Raw genomic sequence first — 15,483 nt, 5'->3', positions numbered from 1 at the left:
GATTCCGTCAGATGCATCTTCCTCCCTTCCCTCTGGAGAGCGTGTGCCAAAATCTCATTGTGTATGATCAAGAAGGAAGAAAAATCTGTACACAATGATTAGCCCTGATATTTTAATGGAAATACTGCACTACAGTCAAGTTTACAACATTTGTATAGAAATCATCACATGGATAGGTGGCCAAGGATCACATTACAGAATACAAAAAGCAATTTAAAGTAAAAAGAAATCTTTGCTATTGTACAGGCTGGGATCAGAGCTTGGAGCTCAGAAGTCAGACATTGGGAGGGATGAAAGCTGTAGGTGAAAACCCTGCTGCAGGAGGAGATCTCCTTGTTTTATTGGGTTTTTTTCCTGGGTACCTTGAACAGCAGGAATCCCGCCATGTTAACCCCATTCCGCTCAAAGAACATGCAGGCACAGACTCTTGGACAAAACACCCACAAAGCAGCAGCAGCTGTTACTTCCAAGCTGGTAAAGTCTAAATCATCCAGACTTCCATTTCCAGATCAGTTTTAACATACATTGAGAAGAAACACCTGAGGGTGGGGTGAGGCACAGGGGAGTGTGTGTAAAACCTTTGAAATGGAAGAGGACACAATAAAACCCCCTTCCTGTCTGAACACAGCAAAAGGAGGAGAAACGGGACAGGTAACTTATTGCTGGCAAACTCTGAAAACTCCCCCTCGGGCTCTTTACTCTCTTTTCCTCTCTCCATAGGAGGCTCTCATTCATCACCATGGCTGAAACTACTCTCTGTACATTGGCTGCCAATGACTAGCGACCGTTATAGGCCATGCATTTTCACCACTCTGCTCTCCCAGGCTGCACAAAGGCTGGAGCGATTGCCCTCCCCCCGCTCTCTCTCTCCCCAACTTCTCCATCTCTCTGCCCGGGAAGGGAAGAGAACTCAGTTCTGAAGGGGAAACCAGCTGTCTTGAAATCCCTGGAACAGATTTCAGAAGTGGACTTTGAAAAGCAGCAAAGCTGCATTCACAGCTCTCCAGCTGAGACAACGGAAGCTGTTCAGGCACAACTGGCAGCATTGTTTTGTGCAGGAAAAGATACCTCCTTTGAGGAGGAGAGACAGTGCAGTTGGGTCTGTTGTGGCTTACGAAGTCCATGCCAACTTGTCTGAAAACCAAAATTTTCCAATGCTTAAATATCTGCCAGCACTAAACTTTTATACTTAAAAAAATATATATCCCATTTGTGGATTTCACTAATGAAATGCATCACACAGCCTACCCGCCTTGCCCCCCCCCCCCCCCACACACACACATACACACACAAAGCAGCTCTAGTGAAATACTGGTTTGGTACTTAGGATGTTTTTTCCAATACTGAGAGGGAAAATACATAAGCACAATCATCCCCAGCTAGGTAGCTCAGCAACACTTCCCAAAAGCGAAGGTTCTCTGAGCTGGAAGACCAGGTGGATAAAAATTACCCACCCAAAAAAAAATAATAAAAAAAAATAAAAGTTATATAATATATATTTATATATCTTAACAGGCTGCTTAGAACATGGTCATGTTCACCACAAAACACACACATTGCCTCCGCCGTCTCCTCTCAGATTGTGAAGCCAATAATAAAATGGTCAAATGTCTCCTCTGCACAGTGCAAACTGCATGCTGCATGGTGCCTTTCAGAACAGGAACAGGGCCGTGGGTGAGCAAGTGTCTTCCTCAATAAGAACTAAGACATATTTTTATTTACAAAAGAAAGGAGAGAAAAGTTTCCACACAAAAGCACTACAATGATAACTCCCTTTGGTAAAAAGTGTAATAAATGTCTCCATAGGTCTGTTTGTAGGTACTAACTCTCAAGCCACCCGGTACTATGGTACACAAGAAGCTGGTACAGTTATGCTAGCACATCAAGCAAACTTCCTTTAATAAAAAACAAAAAAAAATTTGACAATATGTACATTTATTTACAAAAAGGAAAGGGAACATGTTAAAATTGTGTTGTTTCTGCTGTGTGTGCGTATGTATGTGAAAAGCTGGTGCATGGCACTAGGAAAGACTAGTAAAGAAGCAGGTACAAAACAATCCCACTGGCACTAGAAAAGACAGACCAATCTGAACTGGCTGAATCAGGAGTCCAGCAGGGTGAAGGAGGGAGGAGTCGAGGGTCAGATCCAGGAGATGGTGTTCTCAACAGCCAGACTGCACAGATGGGTGACCCCCGGTGAGATCCTGGCAAACCTGCAGCAGCCTAACAGAGGAGAATCCAGTTGTGATAGGCACCTCTGGGTTTCACGACATCTGAGCATGTAACTTTAAATGCACCACTCCGGGTCAGGATGTATGCAACATCCAGTTCTCTTCCCTTGAAGCTCAGGCCATTGAGGAGTCAGTCTCAAAACTGCTGGTGCATACGAGCTAGCTGCATTTCTCTAGGATCACTCAGTTCTGGAAAGGGCCCTTCCCTCCACAGTGCACGCTGAAGTCAGAGGTCTGATGGCAACAGTTCCAGCTTAGGTTTGTAGAGATTCTTTTTCCTAAACCGAATCCCGCTGGTGTCAGACTGTACCAGCTTCGCACTAGTCAACTGGCCATGTTACAGAGATACACAGTGAAGGGAGAAAGGCATCTTCCTCGTTTCCTTGATACACACACACATACATACACCACGTGATCTTCCCTCACTCAGTGATTTTACGCTGTCTTGAATATTGTGCCGTATTTGACACGGTACTTGTTAATGCTCACAAAGTGCAGGGTCTCTGTATCACAGGTAGTGGTACAGGGCACCAAACCCTCCAACCCTTCTCCCATTAGCCACTTGTTTGTCTCAGCTGACATTTCACGGGTCACATGCTCCTTGGTCCATTTGTCCACCCAGGCTTGGAACCGCTGGTGCAGCCGCTTGCTCACTCTTTCATGGGACTACAGAAACGGGAGAGACAAAAAATAAAAGGCTACAGCCACCAACATTCAGGATCACAAAACACTTAAAAAGCAAACACAAATCCACTTCCCTAGGCCAACAGATTTGGGATGTTTAGCTCTGCTGGGGAACTGACAATACAAACACTGACCTTGCCGACTGACCAAGGGAAAGGCAGTGGAGGAGGCAGTGTCTGAACAAGCAGGCACAACCATCCTTATTCCCCAACTGAGAATCCCCAAAAGCCTAGTGTTAATGAAAATTAAGTCTGTGAAATCAAGTGCTCAGAAGTCATCAACAAACATTTGATGATTTTTGAATTTGAACTCTGAACTATAACGTTAACTCTGCCACAGTGTCTATCCTGTATATTTTATTACATGGATTCAACCCTGTGTTAATGATCAAAACAGGGACACACAAAAATACATGTGCATCAGAACAGAATTCAATAGAAGTAACTTCCAGGAGTTTGACGTGACTGCTTGATTTTACCCTAATGCTGCAATAATGCTAAGCTTCTCCTATCTTTTCCCTGATTAATGGCAATGTCAGGTGATGCAAGACTGTAGTCAGCCTTCAATGCAGGTGTTTATAAAAAACAATACAGGAATAGTCTCACGTGCATGCAAAAATTCCAGCTGGATTAGAAGAGAGGGATGCTGAGATGGATATATTTGTTCCCAACCTCTCACAGCACATGCGTGCATGCACACGCCACCCCACTAAAATAAAGTTATTTTGGGATTGAAACAGAGCCTAAGAAATTGCAAACCAAAAAGGAATCTGAGTAAAGTTATGAGTAATTTATAAAAAGGGTTAGTTGAAGTTTAACACTGACTTAATTACAGTGGTAAGCCCCAGTAACTACTATACATATTCCGATAGCTGTGCTATTCTGTTAGAACCAGAACTTCTGAGTCCTGGGAAAATGCATTGCGACATTTCCAGGGTAGACTGATTTAAATCAGCTTTTCCATTTGTATTTCAGCTATTTTTTAAAGTAAGATGCACTCACTAGTTGATATAACCATTAAAACTCTTTGACTTACAACTAAATAGACACTTTATGGTAGATTCGGTACATCTGTGTGTTACCTAGAAGTGTACACCATAACTATATACATTTAAGCAATTATATAGCTTAATATTTTCAGATTCTTATTAACCAAACACTTTTAGTATGTTAGAAAATGGTGACTGATATATTGCTTATTTACTAGATAATTAACTTTTTGCTCAGATTTTGTGTCAATCTGCTTTAGAATAGTAACTGGAATTTAAACAAACAAAACAGTATATAAAATGCATTTGTATTAGACAAGACAACCTTAAATGTTTTAGACACAAACGTCTCTTATCAAAAGATGCTTCACACTGACAATTTATTAAATAGAGGGATTAATTGTAGTCAGTGAATTAAACTGATCATTTCGGGCTGGTCTGGGAAAATTTTCAAAATATGCCTAAGTGAAAGTAACTGGGGCTTAAATTTCCAGTCTCGCCTATGTCTCTTGAAAAGATGACAATCTCCTAAATTATCTAGGTTAACCAATTGTACCATATTTTTGAAACTTGACCTCAAAAGTTCGATGCTTTTCCTGACTCTTTCTTTATATAGAAAAGAAGCCTTTAATTCAAAGTGTTTTTTGTTGTTGTTGTTGTTTTTTAAGAGAGGGTCATGGATTCAGCATATTTATTTGTTATTTAAATATCTTATTATAATCTTCTAAGTTTAGGCCTCAACATATTTTGTATTAAATTCTGATTTCATTTTAAACTAGCTCATTTTTAAAAAGAAAAACTTATAAGTAACAAAAAATTTTAAAAAGGAATTTTATTTAATTAAAACAAAAAGTCTTCCAATTTTGATCCACTCTGGACCTTTCTGTAATTATGACATCACTGCGGCTATCCTAGTCACAGACCCAGCGCTTTCAAGCAGCTGGTATATTCGTTTGTAGTGCTCCGCCGGCCAGGAGCAACCCTAGACTCCCACTCTCAGTGACTGCAGGGACAAGGCACAGCTCCTCGATGAGATGAGCTTGGAGGGCAACGTCAGAACATGTGTCAGCTTTTCAGTTCTTTGCTATCTCCCTTTTTAGGCCAACCCTGACAAGCGGGTTAGCAACCAATCTGAGGTGCCCCTAGGCAAGGAACTGATGAGTAAAAGGATGCTAACAGCTGCCTACTCTAACAGGCGAGTTTGGGAAATGGAGGAGGAGGAGGAAAGGAAGGGTTACATCTCAGGAGCATTCAGAGGAAGTTTACAGAGTCCAGTGGACGAAACCATGTCATGTCCCATCCTCAAAGCAATAGGAAGAGTGTTAAATGTTACAGGAGAACAACGCCCCTCCCACCCCAGAAACGTTATCTGACTCTCCCCAGAAGCCCTTTGGGAGCAAGAGGTTCAGGGAAACACCAGCTGCTCATCCCATTCCCTTCACTCAACTCCTACCTGCTGAGCACGCAGCAGAGCCGTCCTCCTGTACATGTAATCCTCCGATTTGATCACGTACACCATCTTATAGGAGTTCAGTTTGAATTTACACTCCAGCTTGTCCAAGCTCTCCACATTCTCCATGGACTTCTTACTGTTTCCCTCCTTCCCTTCCTTTTCCTGCTGCTCCCGACCACGCTGACACTTACGGATCCGCCTCAGATTCCTGTAAACCAGAGAATCCCTGCTGGGATTAGTGCTCATCCTCTGCCCACTAGGCTGGACGTATCTGGTGGCTCCAGGCCAGCTCTTCAGAACCCAAAAAGTGTTGCTCAGAGTGGAATGGTCACAAATTAAAGTTGTTTAGGCTCATGTGCCTATCATAAGCCAACTTCACTGACCTCAGCTGTTTACAGAGAGTGGCTGCTATTTTGCAACCAACTCCCTGCTAGTGAAAAGCACTAGACTCAGCACCTTCCGCACGCAGCTAGTGGGCTTCTTTAAGCAAAGGCAGAACTGCCAAAAACGGGGGCTGGTGACTCCCCAAACCTCTGATCTCCCTGCTGCCTGTGGCCTATGCCCTCTCTCAGTCATTGGAGAGCAGGAGCCCAGGGTGGGCTCTTGGAATAAACAGCAGCACTGTGTCTCTATGTGCTACTCCCAGGTTAAAGTCTTCTAAAGTGGCAGAGTACTAAAAACAAACAAGAGACTGCAACAGCCAACACTGTGATGGAGTAAGATCTTTCTCCCTCTGCTGACATGGGTACTTCTGGCCTGTGTGTCACTATTCACAGCCACAGCTTGTTCACTCACCTTGGCAGGAAAACCGGCTTCTGAGCCAGGTGTTCCCGAAGTTCGGGAGAGGTAGAATCAGAGTTGACGTACCGCTCTACATAGTCTGACCAACGCTGAAATTGGGCACAAAACACAAGGGGTTAACCGACATCTGCCAAATCAAAACCAACTCTGAAGGGGTTTGGTTGGAAGTGGATGAAGGAAAAGCAATCTTTTGAGACTCCATATATTTCACACAGGTCCCACTCACTCTCCCCCCATGGACGGACATGCACCTGTACTGTCTGTTTTTTGAAATTGTTAATAAGAGATGCCAACAAGGCTTGTTCAACCCAATTCATTGAGTGCACTGTGTCACTTAATGAATGTGCCCTGTAGGACTGGAAGCAGCTCATAAACTATAGCATCTGTAACACTGACAGCTCTGCCATCTTCATCCAGTTATACCCCCGTTTAAACTTTACATGCTTAATAGCTGCAGCTGAACTCCGAGGACAATCGGCTCTTACCTCTGCCTCTACAGGGTCATCCGAGTTCTCCTCTTCAGTGTCCAGCAGCTCGATGGTTAATTGGACCTGGCCTCTGCTCTGAATGAACATCAGCTACAAAGCAGAATGCGGAAGGGGACTTAGTAACAAATTATTCAGAAAAATAAATCCCTTTCTACCAGGGAAAAGGGGAGAATCCAATGAACTTCATGCAACTATCCAGCATAATCCTGTGCCTTCCACTTTGCTGGGAACAACGGGGGGATACTAGCCCCAGTTATACAATGTGAACACAGAAGGAGTTTTGACAATGAGTGGAAAGTTCTAGATCACTAAGAAGCTAATCTAACAGAGGGTAAAAGGATAAAGAAATTATTCTACTTATATGGGCAGAAGAGAATTCCTGGATAGAGAACCATGACATACTTAAAGAGAGGTGGAAGAGAAAAGCATGAACTGCTGCAGTGAACAACTGGAATTTTATTAACGATCAGACAAAATCTCTCTGTTACCCACAAAGTTTGCTCGAAATTGGGATATTTATAAAGGCAAAGCAAGGAGCTGGACATCTTTTAGCAGCAGGCTGTTTTCTGATCAATTTGTACAGTTTCAATTATTTGCTTTCCTGCTTATTTTGAGACTCTCAATGGGAAAATAGAGATACCCTATAAATATCAAAGCCATTATCAATGAATTTCACTAGTTAAAGATGGGCCTGGCCGCTTCTGATTTCACAGTGAAGAGAAGTATGAATTTGATTTGAACTGAGAGTCAGGTTTATTTAATGCATAGGTGACAAATATTAGTAAGAGACCGTTACAGTCTACAATGGATGAGATGGAGAAAAAAGGTGGAAAGCTCGTGACCCACCCCAGAGAAGGGAGGGAGGGAGAGAGATTAAAAGCCTAATGACAGCAATCAATCAATCCAGTATTACTCTGGCTTTGGGACACTGAGAAACACAGGGAGAAATTTCAGCTTTACTTCAGGATACGTATTTTTCCATTTTCCTTGCAAACGTCCCATTTCCGAGGAGCTCTTTTTAGAAATATTTATCTGTTTTTTTCTGTTCGTTCTACAGTTCCTGTCTGGATTTATGTCAGCCCCGCCAAGGGCTCTATTAAGACCGACAGTCACACAGCAGGTCCTCAGCAGCTCCGCCAGGCTAGAAGGGACAATCAAGTCGTCCTGTCAAGCTCTAGGACAGCTGCAGAGTGCACAGGTGTCCAGAGGTCCTTGACATATTTGGATAGTTACATAAAATGAAAAGCTGAGCCCATTCTTTCTCTGCGAGCCTTCGTACTTCCCCCTCCTCACTCTGCAAGCTCCTCCACAAGTCCTCCTCCAAGCATCTGTGCAAGCAGATATGGTTCTTACCTTGAAACAGTTCTCGTCTGACATGAGCTGCTCGGCTTTGCGCTGGTACGCGGCCTCCCCAAGGGCCCGAGATGACTGTGAGGACAACAAACCTCCGGTAGCTCCGTTGCTATTCTCCGACAGGTAAAGGTCGGTCACCTGCACGCAGATCTCATCACTCACTATGTGCTGAAGCTGGGAGCAGGAAGGACATGGAGGAGAGGACTTAGGGAAGAGGGTTTTAAATGCCTCTGGACTCAGCGTACTGTATACTGCAGTAGGCCCCTTTCCCCAACTCAAGTCAGTCAGAGGGCTTTGCACTAATGTGCAGTATGGACAACCTGCCTTCTGCAGTCAGGCCGTAGACAAAACAGAACACTAAGAAAATCTCCAAAATAAACTTCTCCATATGGCATCAAGCAGAGTTTGACATTGATCAAAATAAGCAAGGCTGAGCCTACATCATTTGCCTGCACTTCTAGAATTGCATGTTTGCGTGCAAACACTTATGTCAAAAGCTATAACTGATGAGAGGCAAACTATTTTAACTCCCCTGCAGAATTGGTCAGATTTCCAGTTCTTCTCCACTCTGCATCATGCAAATCTCGGAACCAGCTAAAGAATATGTCCATCAATGCAGATTAGAAATGACCATACCCTTAAAAATTTCTGCTTCAAACCTCTGTCTGGTCAAACCACAGCAATAAATAAAATAAATAAATAAATAAATAAATAAAATTCTAGCCATCTAAGTATTAAAACTAAAAAACCCAATTATTTAGGTTACGAACATAGTAGCCTCTTCTACTGTGAATTACTACTACACCCATTGCAAACATCGTGTCCTTTAAATAAATAACGATGTTGGCAAAGTACAGTTACACATACAAAGTAACTACGGATTAATAACCGTTACGTGAGCATTATGAAGGAAACGCCTGACAGCTGGCAAAGATTCAGACCATTGAAGTACGTGGGAAGGGCTTGTTAGGCAGTTCTCTTGCCATGAAATCACTACACCAAATCCAAAGGTTGATTAGTTGGTTGTTGGTGGAGGGGAAATGAAAAATAATTAAATCCAATTCTAATTATTAATTATATTCCCAAATTTAAATAACGAGCCAGTTGACTGCCAATTTCCTGTCAAAACTGAAACTAAGAACTTGATTTTAGCCCTGTCTTCAGACTCTAATTTGTGCTTAATAATTCTCCATAGAAATGGGATCATCAAGGTAGCCAGCATATGAGAGTTGACACTTGGGCTTACAGAGTTCAAGTGACAACTAGCAGCTGAAATCACCCAATATATCAGCTTTAAGAGCCAGCCAGCGTGTGAGAAATCCTGAAGGAAGTTATTCAAAAGAAATACAGAACCTTTTCCAGGAGTTCTGACAGTTTGGGTTCTTGTGTTTACAGATGCTTCAGGTTTTCTAAGAGCAAGAGAACACTTCAAATGTGGGCCCATCTGATACTAGGCACCTCTTGGATAACTGAGGTCAGTCTGCACTTGGTCAGGCAACTCCCATCTTTTAATGTGCTGTATATTTACACCTGCTTACTGTATTTTCCACTCCATGCATCTGATGAAATGGGTTATAGCCCACGAAAGCTTATGCCCAAATAAATTGGTTTGTCTCTAAGATGCCACAAGGACTCCAAGGACTTTACTGATACAGACTAATGCTGCTACTCCTCTGAAACCTGCCTTAAGAATGACGCTTGAACATACCTGAGGAATGTATTACAGTCACACTCTAGGTGGACCACTTATTACAACACAGTGCGAGCGGCACTATGTTTCTGAATGAGGAGCTTTACTATAATCCCCCTGATTATTGGATCACTTGATGAGGACCTGGTTCTGTTCATTCCCTCTGAAGCACCTGGCATTGGCCACTGTCGGAAGACAGGATAATGGGATAGATGGACCTTTGGTCTGACCCAGTATGGCCATTCTTATGTTCTTATGATTTCAGTCACATGCTACAGTCTGAAAAAAATCCTTTGGGCTCATGTTATTCCTGCCCTCAAGACAGACATGTATTTTAAACAAAATTTTCTCTCTCTCTGAATATTCCATCTTTTTGCTTTTTATAGGTTTACAAATCTTCAAAAACGGGCATTTTAAATAGTGTTAAGCACACTTAATGTAGTAATTTCTTTGTTAAAGCAACATTACTTGGGGAAGTGTTGTTATGCCAGATACATGTACCTTTGAAGAAGCTGAAGAGGGAAGACAAAGCACCACAGGTAGCTGGGTAACCTAAATATCTGTACACTCCTTGTTGAGCCTCATCACTTAAATACACTAACACTTATCCTCCCCCATCTCCAGAAATATGTTAGAGACACAGGAGGAAACCCCTGCTGTTCTCTCCTCCACTCTGAAATACATCACGCAAGTACATTCAATATTCCCAAGCTTCCTTTAAACCCTGGGGAGAGCTCCAGCTACTTCCTTTTTATCACCTGGACACCACCCTTCCCTTCCCCTGGCAGTATGCTGCAAGTTACCTGTCTAACAATGCTCTGGATCAGCTTGTCCATGGTAAAGGCAATGTAGGCATGAATGGTGAACATCTCACGCAGAGAGTCCTCATACTGGGATGAATCCATGTTGCCATCTAGCAGGTTCCGCACCATATCCAGGAAAGCTGGGTAGTAATCCTCCACCTCAATATCCACTAGAGGAAGAGAAGGTGCAACATGAACTACATTGTAACACCCCTCAAAGGCAGTTCCTACAGGCCCACTATGAGTTCTGGGAGCAAAAGGGCCACATGCTGAAGGTCTCAGGTAAACTGATGAATTATCAGAATGGTCTATAAAATGAGAGACAACGTTGTAAGACTTTGAGTAAGAGCTTTTCAAATTAATACCAGGTCTGTAACCTGTCAGAGACCTCACGGAGGAGGGCAGAGGTGATAAAATTCTCAGAACTAAAGAGGTTCTTACTACCAAAACACCATTATGCACACCATTACAGCAGAGACCTCACCAAAAAGATATGAAAGCAGATATGTCATAAGGCTCTTAGAAATATACCCATTGCACATTATTCTTAACTTGTATTTCAGTAGCACCCAGAGGTCCCAAACTATATTTGGGACCCCTCTGTGCTTGGCACCATTCAGACACATAACCAATGAGTCTCCATCTTGAAGAATGTAGAACAGAGACCAACGGGGTTGGGGGAAGCAACTTGCCCAAGGTCACATAGTAACTAAGTAGCGGAGCTCGGACTAGAACCCAGGTCTCCTGTTTCTCCTGCATCTTATCCAGCAAGCTACATGGGCAGTTACCGCCTTTCCAAGCTGAATGTGCCAATGTAGCTTCTAAAAGGTTTTGTGGGCTGCAGCAGAAACACAGCAAAATGGGAAGGAAAATGAAAAAAGCCATTCAGGGTACACCCAGTTTTCAACTAACAATCATCGCTGTGGCACAGGCATCAATGGAAGATGAAAATAAAGTTTTTGAAAATACTGGTTAAGGTACAATGCCATTTTAAAGGGAATTTGAGAAGTTCTGTGTGTTTTCTGTTTTTTGTTTTGTTTTTTAATTGTTACAGGTTCAAACACCTCTACATCCCTCAAGGCCAACAGACACTGTCCACACGTCGTCCTTCGCTTTAATCCAAATTAGCTACTTTACTCCAGTTTTAGCTGGCAGGAAACAGGTAGGCATAGGCAGTTTAGTATTGTAGCATTATCACCACTGAGGAAACCATCCCTTGGAGAATTCTAAATACATACATTTCCTGAGACCACTCAGATCACACTAACATTGTAACAGAAAATGGAAGATCAAGGAGGCTCTTTACTGGTCTACATATGACTGCCTAGACTTGGGTTTGCCCTGCCCTGCTTTCTTTAGTCAGTAAATCATTTGAACACCATTTTAAAAGGACCCACACTTTTTAATACCAGAGCCAAAACTGACTGACTGTCAATTGCCAGGGGCTGACTCCTCCACTGAGACATTTTATAACAAGCTTGAGGCCAGAGAAGATTTTTATCCAACTTGTAAATTCCTGAGGTAGAAAAAGAGCACAATCCAAAATTAAGAAATTCAGCTGGCAAGGAGTGGTAAAGCAAGACAAAATACCATGCCTCTCCCCCACAGCCCCAAGAAGTAGGATGCTCCAAGTCCCAGGTTCAGGTCTAGAGATCTCCTCCTGGATAACATTCTGGGCTACATTCAGTGCCCACCAGTAGTCTTACGTTTCACCTTTTGGAAACTACCAAAATGCAGGTACCAGATTTTACAGAGACAAGACCTAAAGGCAGGTGAGGGGGAGGAACACAGATTCCTCAAGACACCAGGAAACAGATCAAGTACCAGATCCACACACTGCAAATTTAAGCACCTGTCACAATTGCCCTTCCCTACTCAGACCAATGTAAGAGAACACTCACTGGGCTCTTTCAGTCGCAGCTGAATTGCTGGGCTGTCACTCTTGTCTCGTTTTATGCCTAGCACTTCCCGCTCCCACTCCCTTTCCCGGTTCTCCTCTTCGATTTGCCGCTCGGCCTGGGTGCAAATCCTCAGCAGCCGCAAGCATAGGATCTGGTGAAGCCGCATGAAGATGTACCAATTGTTGTTGACACAGAAGAGGTTATACACTTCATCCACCCCCCGTAGCTTCTGGGCCGCTGTGTTGCTGAACAGCAGCTTGGCTTTAGGGGGGCTGCCTCCAACTCCATTGTGCTTTTTCGCAGCCCCAGTGGCTTCATCCACATCCATTTCCTCCTCTTCTTCCTCCTCTACATCCGAGAGCTCGCCCCGCTGAGCAAACAGCAGGTCCGGAATGAAATGGTACATGATCTGCTTGATTTTGTACTTGTCCTCTTTCTGAATTCCTGTCTGCCGTTTCACGTGGTGAATGATAAGAGAAGCAGCATCCTCCAGGATTTGCTTGTCCTCATAGGCTAGTGACAGGTGTGGGCCTATGGGAACTCCAGCATTATCTTCTGATGCCTGCTCTTGCCTCTGAGGGAGGAAGAACAAATACACAGAGCATGGGTGAGTCTCACATATGCAGCTTACCACATCTTTAAGACCCTCTTGTACAAAGCACTGGCAGTGAACTGGATTTCCTCTCTCATTACAATCCCAAGCCCTATGGGGGAAGGACCACAGTTCACATTATCCATCACAACAGCCCAAGTTCTGATGTCAAGGGCCTACATATATTACATACGTGCACGCACACACTCCACATCTCCTTCTGTCATATCTCCTCCCTTCCCAAACCTGTGGCTCTTACCACAGCAGGTTCTCTTTTGCCAAAAGGTAAGTTATCAGTTCCCTCAAGTGCTAACTCAGTCACTCTGCAGCAGCAGCCACCACTACCTACCATGACTAGGCAAGAAGCCTGCATTCTCTCCTTCCCCCTGAAACTGGTGACCATGAATGGCCTAGAGGGATACAAATGCTATATCATTAATATAAAGCCCGGCAAACAAGGAGGGGTGGCGGTGGAGAGGAGGTGACAGCACATGCTCAGAGCCAGACAGCTGATAAAATGACATTATCAGTGACCACCTTACCTCATCATAGATGCTCTCAATTTCATTGAGGAGGCTCTTTGACCTCAGGACCTTGGTGTCATTCTGTTTGAAGTTGATGCCCTGGTGATCCAGGGATTTCAGGTAATATTTCTCATTCTGCTCCCTCCAGACTTTGTTGAATCCTCTCTGGGCTTCTCGCCACTCTTCCTCTTTCATTTTTAATCTTATCAGCAACAAAAAACAGAAGAGGCACTAAGAGATGCTAAGATACCACATTGATGGGTGTAGGATAAAAACCTAGACCACGGGTCGGCAACCGTTCAGAAGTGGCGTGCCGAGTCTTCATTTTTCATTCTGATTTAAGGTTTTGCGTGCCAGTAATACATTTTAACGTTTTTAGAAGGTCTCTTTCTGTAAGTCTATAATATATAACTAAACTATTCTCGTATGTAAAATAAATAAGGTTTTTTAAATGTTTACGAAGCTTAATTTAAAATTAAAATGCAGAGCCCCCTGGACCGGTAGCTAGGACCTGGGCACTGTGAGTGCTACTGAAAATAAGCTGGCGTGCCGCATTCAGCATGCGTGCCATAGGTTGCCTACCCCTGACCTAGACAAGACAAGCTGGAGGCAGTGCCCATCGCCCACTGAAACAGCAGAAAGTTTCAGGAGGAGTTCAAATGAGGTACAACGTGCATAGCAAAATTCTCCAGAAATGGCCATGAATCTTTAGATTGGGTTTGAGGCGATGTTATTTTACAGAAGGTTAAATAGGCCACAAATGCATGGCTATACCCCACTAACCAGGGTGATGAGGGCATTCAACAGAACATAAGCCAAATTTATTTTTTCCCCCCCTGTATACCTCTTTACAGAATCCCAGGACTGGGTCTGGGTTCACTGTCAATATCCCAGAATTCTGCTTTGTGAGGAGATACAAATAACAGAAATCTTAGCTGTTGTAACCAGTTGACCCAAAGAGTCCCTGGTACTTGTGACATCCCATAATTTATTTAATACATGGGTTTAACCACTTGCCAGACATTTCAGATCTCTCAAAACTTCTGATACTTGTTAAGATCCTGTAACTAGATATTCTTTTCACCCCATGCAACACAGGCATACACAAAACTCTGAACCTCTCAGACAGCTTATACCTGGCCGAGAAGAAAGAAGTTGATTCCGTCACTTCACAAAGAGTGCACTGTAACCAACTTGATCATCCCTCCACCTCTCACATCTTGACATAATGGAAAAGCCAGCTCTCTCTTCACTGAGGATTAAGGAATCACAATTTACATCTAGGCAACCTAGTACTTTTGATGAGACATGGGAACTTTGCAGAGATAAAATTGCTGAACATTCCAGGAGTCTAGAAGCACACAGATCCCAGAAGTAGCTCTTACTTGGCAGTCCCTTCTCAAAACCATATCCCTCCTCTAATCTAGTTTTTATACCATGTCCATACCTTGGTGTCTAAGACCACATCCTCACAGTCTTACCCCTCTCCTTTCATCTCTCGTTTCTTTACATCTAGTTCTCACATTATGTCCTGCCTCAGTAAAGAACCTGCTGGAGACTGCAGAGGTCCTCAGCGTGATGCAACATAAAAGCAAGCCCTTCCAGACAGGAATTCTCTTTCGGCATTTGTATAACAGGGCCCCAATTCTGCCAGGGACATTAGGGAGCCACCATAACAAAGATCTGACAATCCACAACTACAATGCTAAAGGGAATTACTTTTATTTCTAATTATCCTTTGGTCTACGTTGTTAGAGATGTATCTGGAAAGTGGAAATGTACGATGACATGGTTCCATCAAAACACTGTTGTAGCCTCTTGCTGTATAAATCCAGAACCAGCCAGGAGGACAGAGAAACTATAAACACCACAAAGGTTAGTTTCCATTCACTTATGGACTGTTCCCTTCAGCCAGTTTAGTAGGGGCACATTCCGCACATTCTTTGAACAGTTCAATTTCCACCTTCTCTTTACA

The 15,483-nt window shown here is 43.3% G+C and overlaps 1 protein-coding gene across 1 annotated transcript in view; it reads right to left on the bottom strand.

The window, feature by feature from the left end:
• Nucleotides 1-98: 98 nt before the first annotated feature.
• The window catches only part of SIN3A (SIN3 transcription regulator family member A), a 59,523-nt gene continuing 44,138 nt past the window's right edge, over nt 99-15,483 (bottom strand). The window contains 8 exon segments of the mRNA XM_030576752.1: nt 99-2,897; nt 5,357-5,564; nt 6,152-6,246; nt 6,643-6,735; nt 7,999-8,172; nt 10,492-10,661; nt 12,393-12,966; nt 13,527-13,710. Coding sequence (XP_030432612.1) covers nt 2,667-2,897; nt 5,357-5,564; nt 6,152-6,246; nt 6,643-6,735; nt 7,999-8,172; nt 10,492-10,661; nt 12,393-12,966; nt 13,527-13,710 — 1,729 coding nt within the window. The 3' untranslated portion in view covers nt 99-2,666.

The sequence above is a fragment of the Gopherus evgoodei genome, chromosome 10 (genome assembly GCF_007399415.2).
Source record: "Gopherus evgoodei ecotype Sinaloan lineage chromosome 10, rGopEvg1_v1.p, whole genome shotgun sequence".
Classification (NCBI taxonomy): domain Eukaryota; kingdom Metazoa; phylum Chordata; order Testudines; family Testudinidae; genus Gopherus; species Gopherus evgoodei.
The sequence above is the reverse complement of the archived record's forward strand: the minus strand, read 5'-3'. Positions and strand labels throughout refer to the sequence as shown.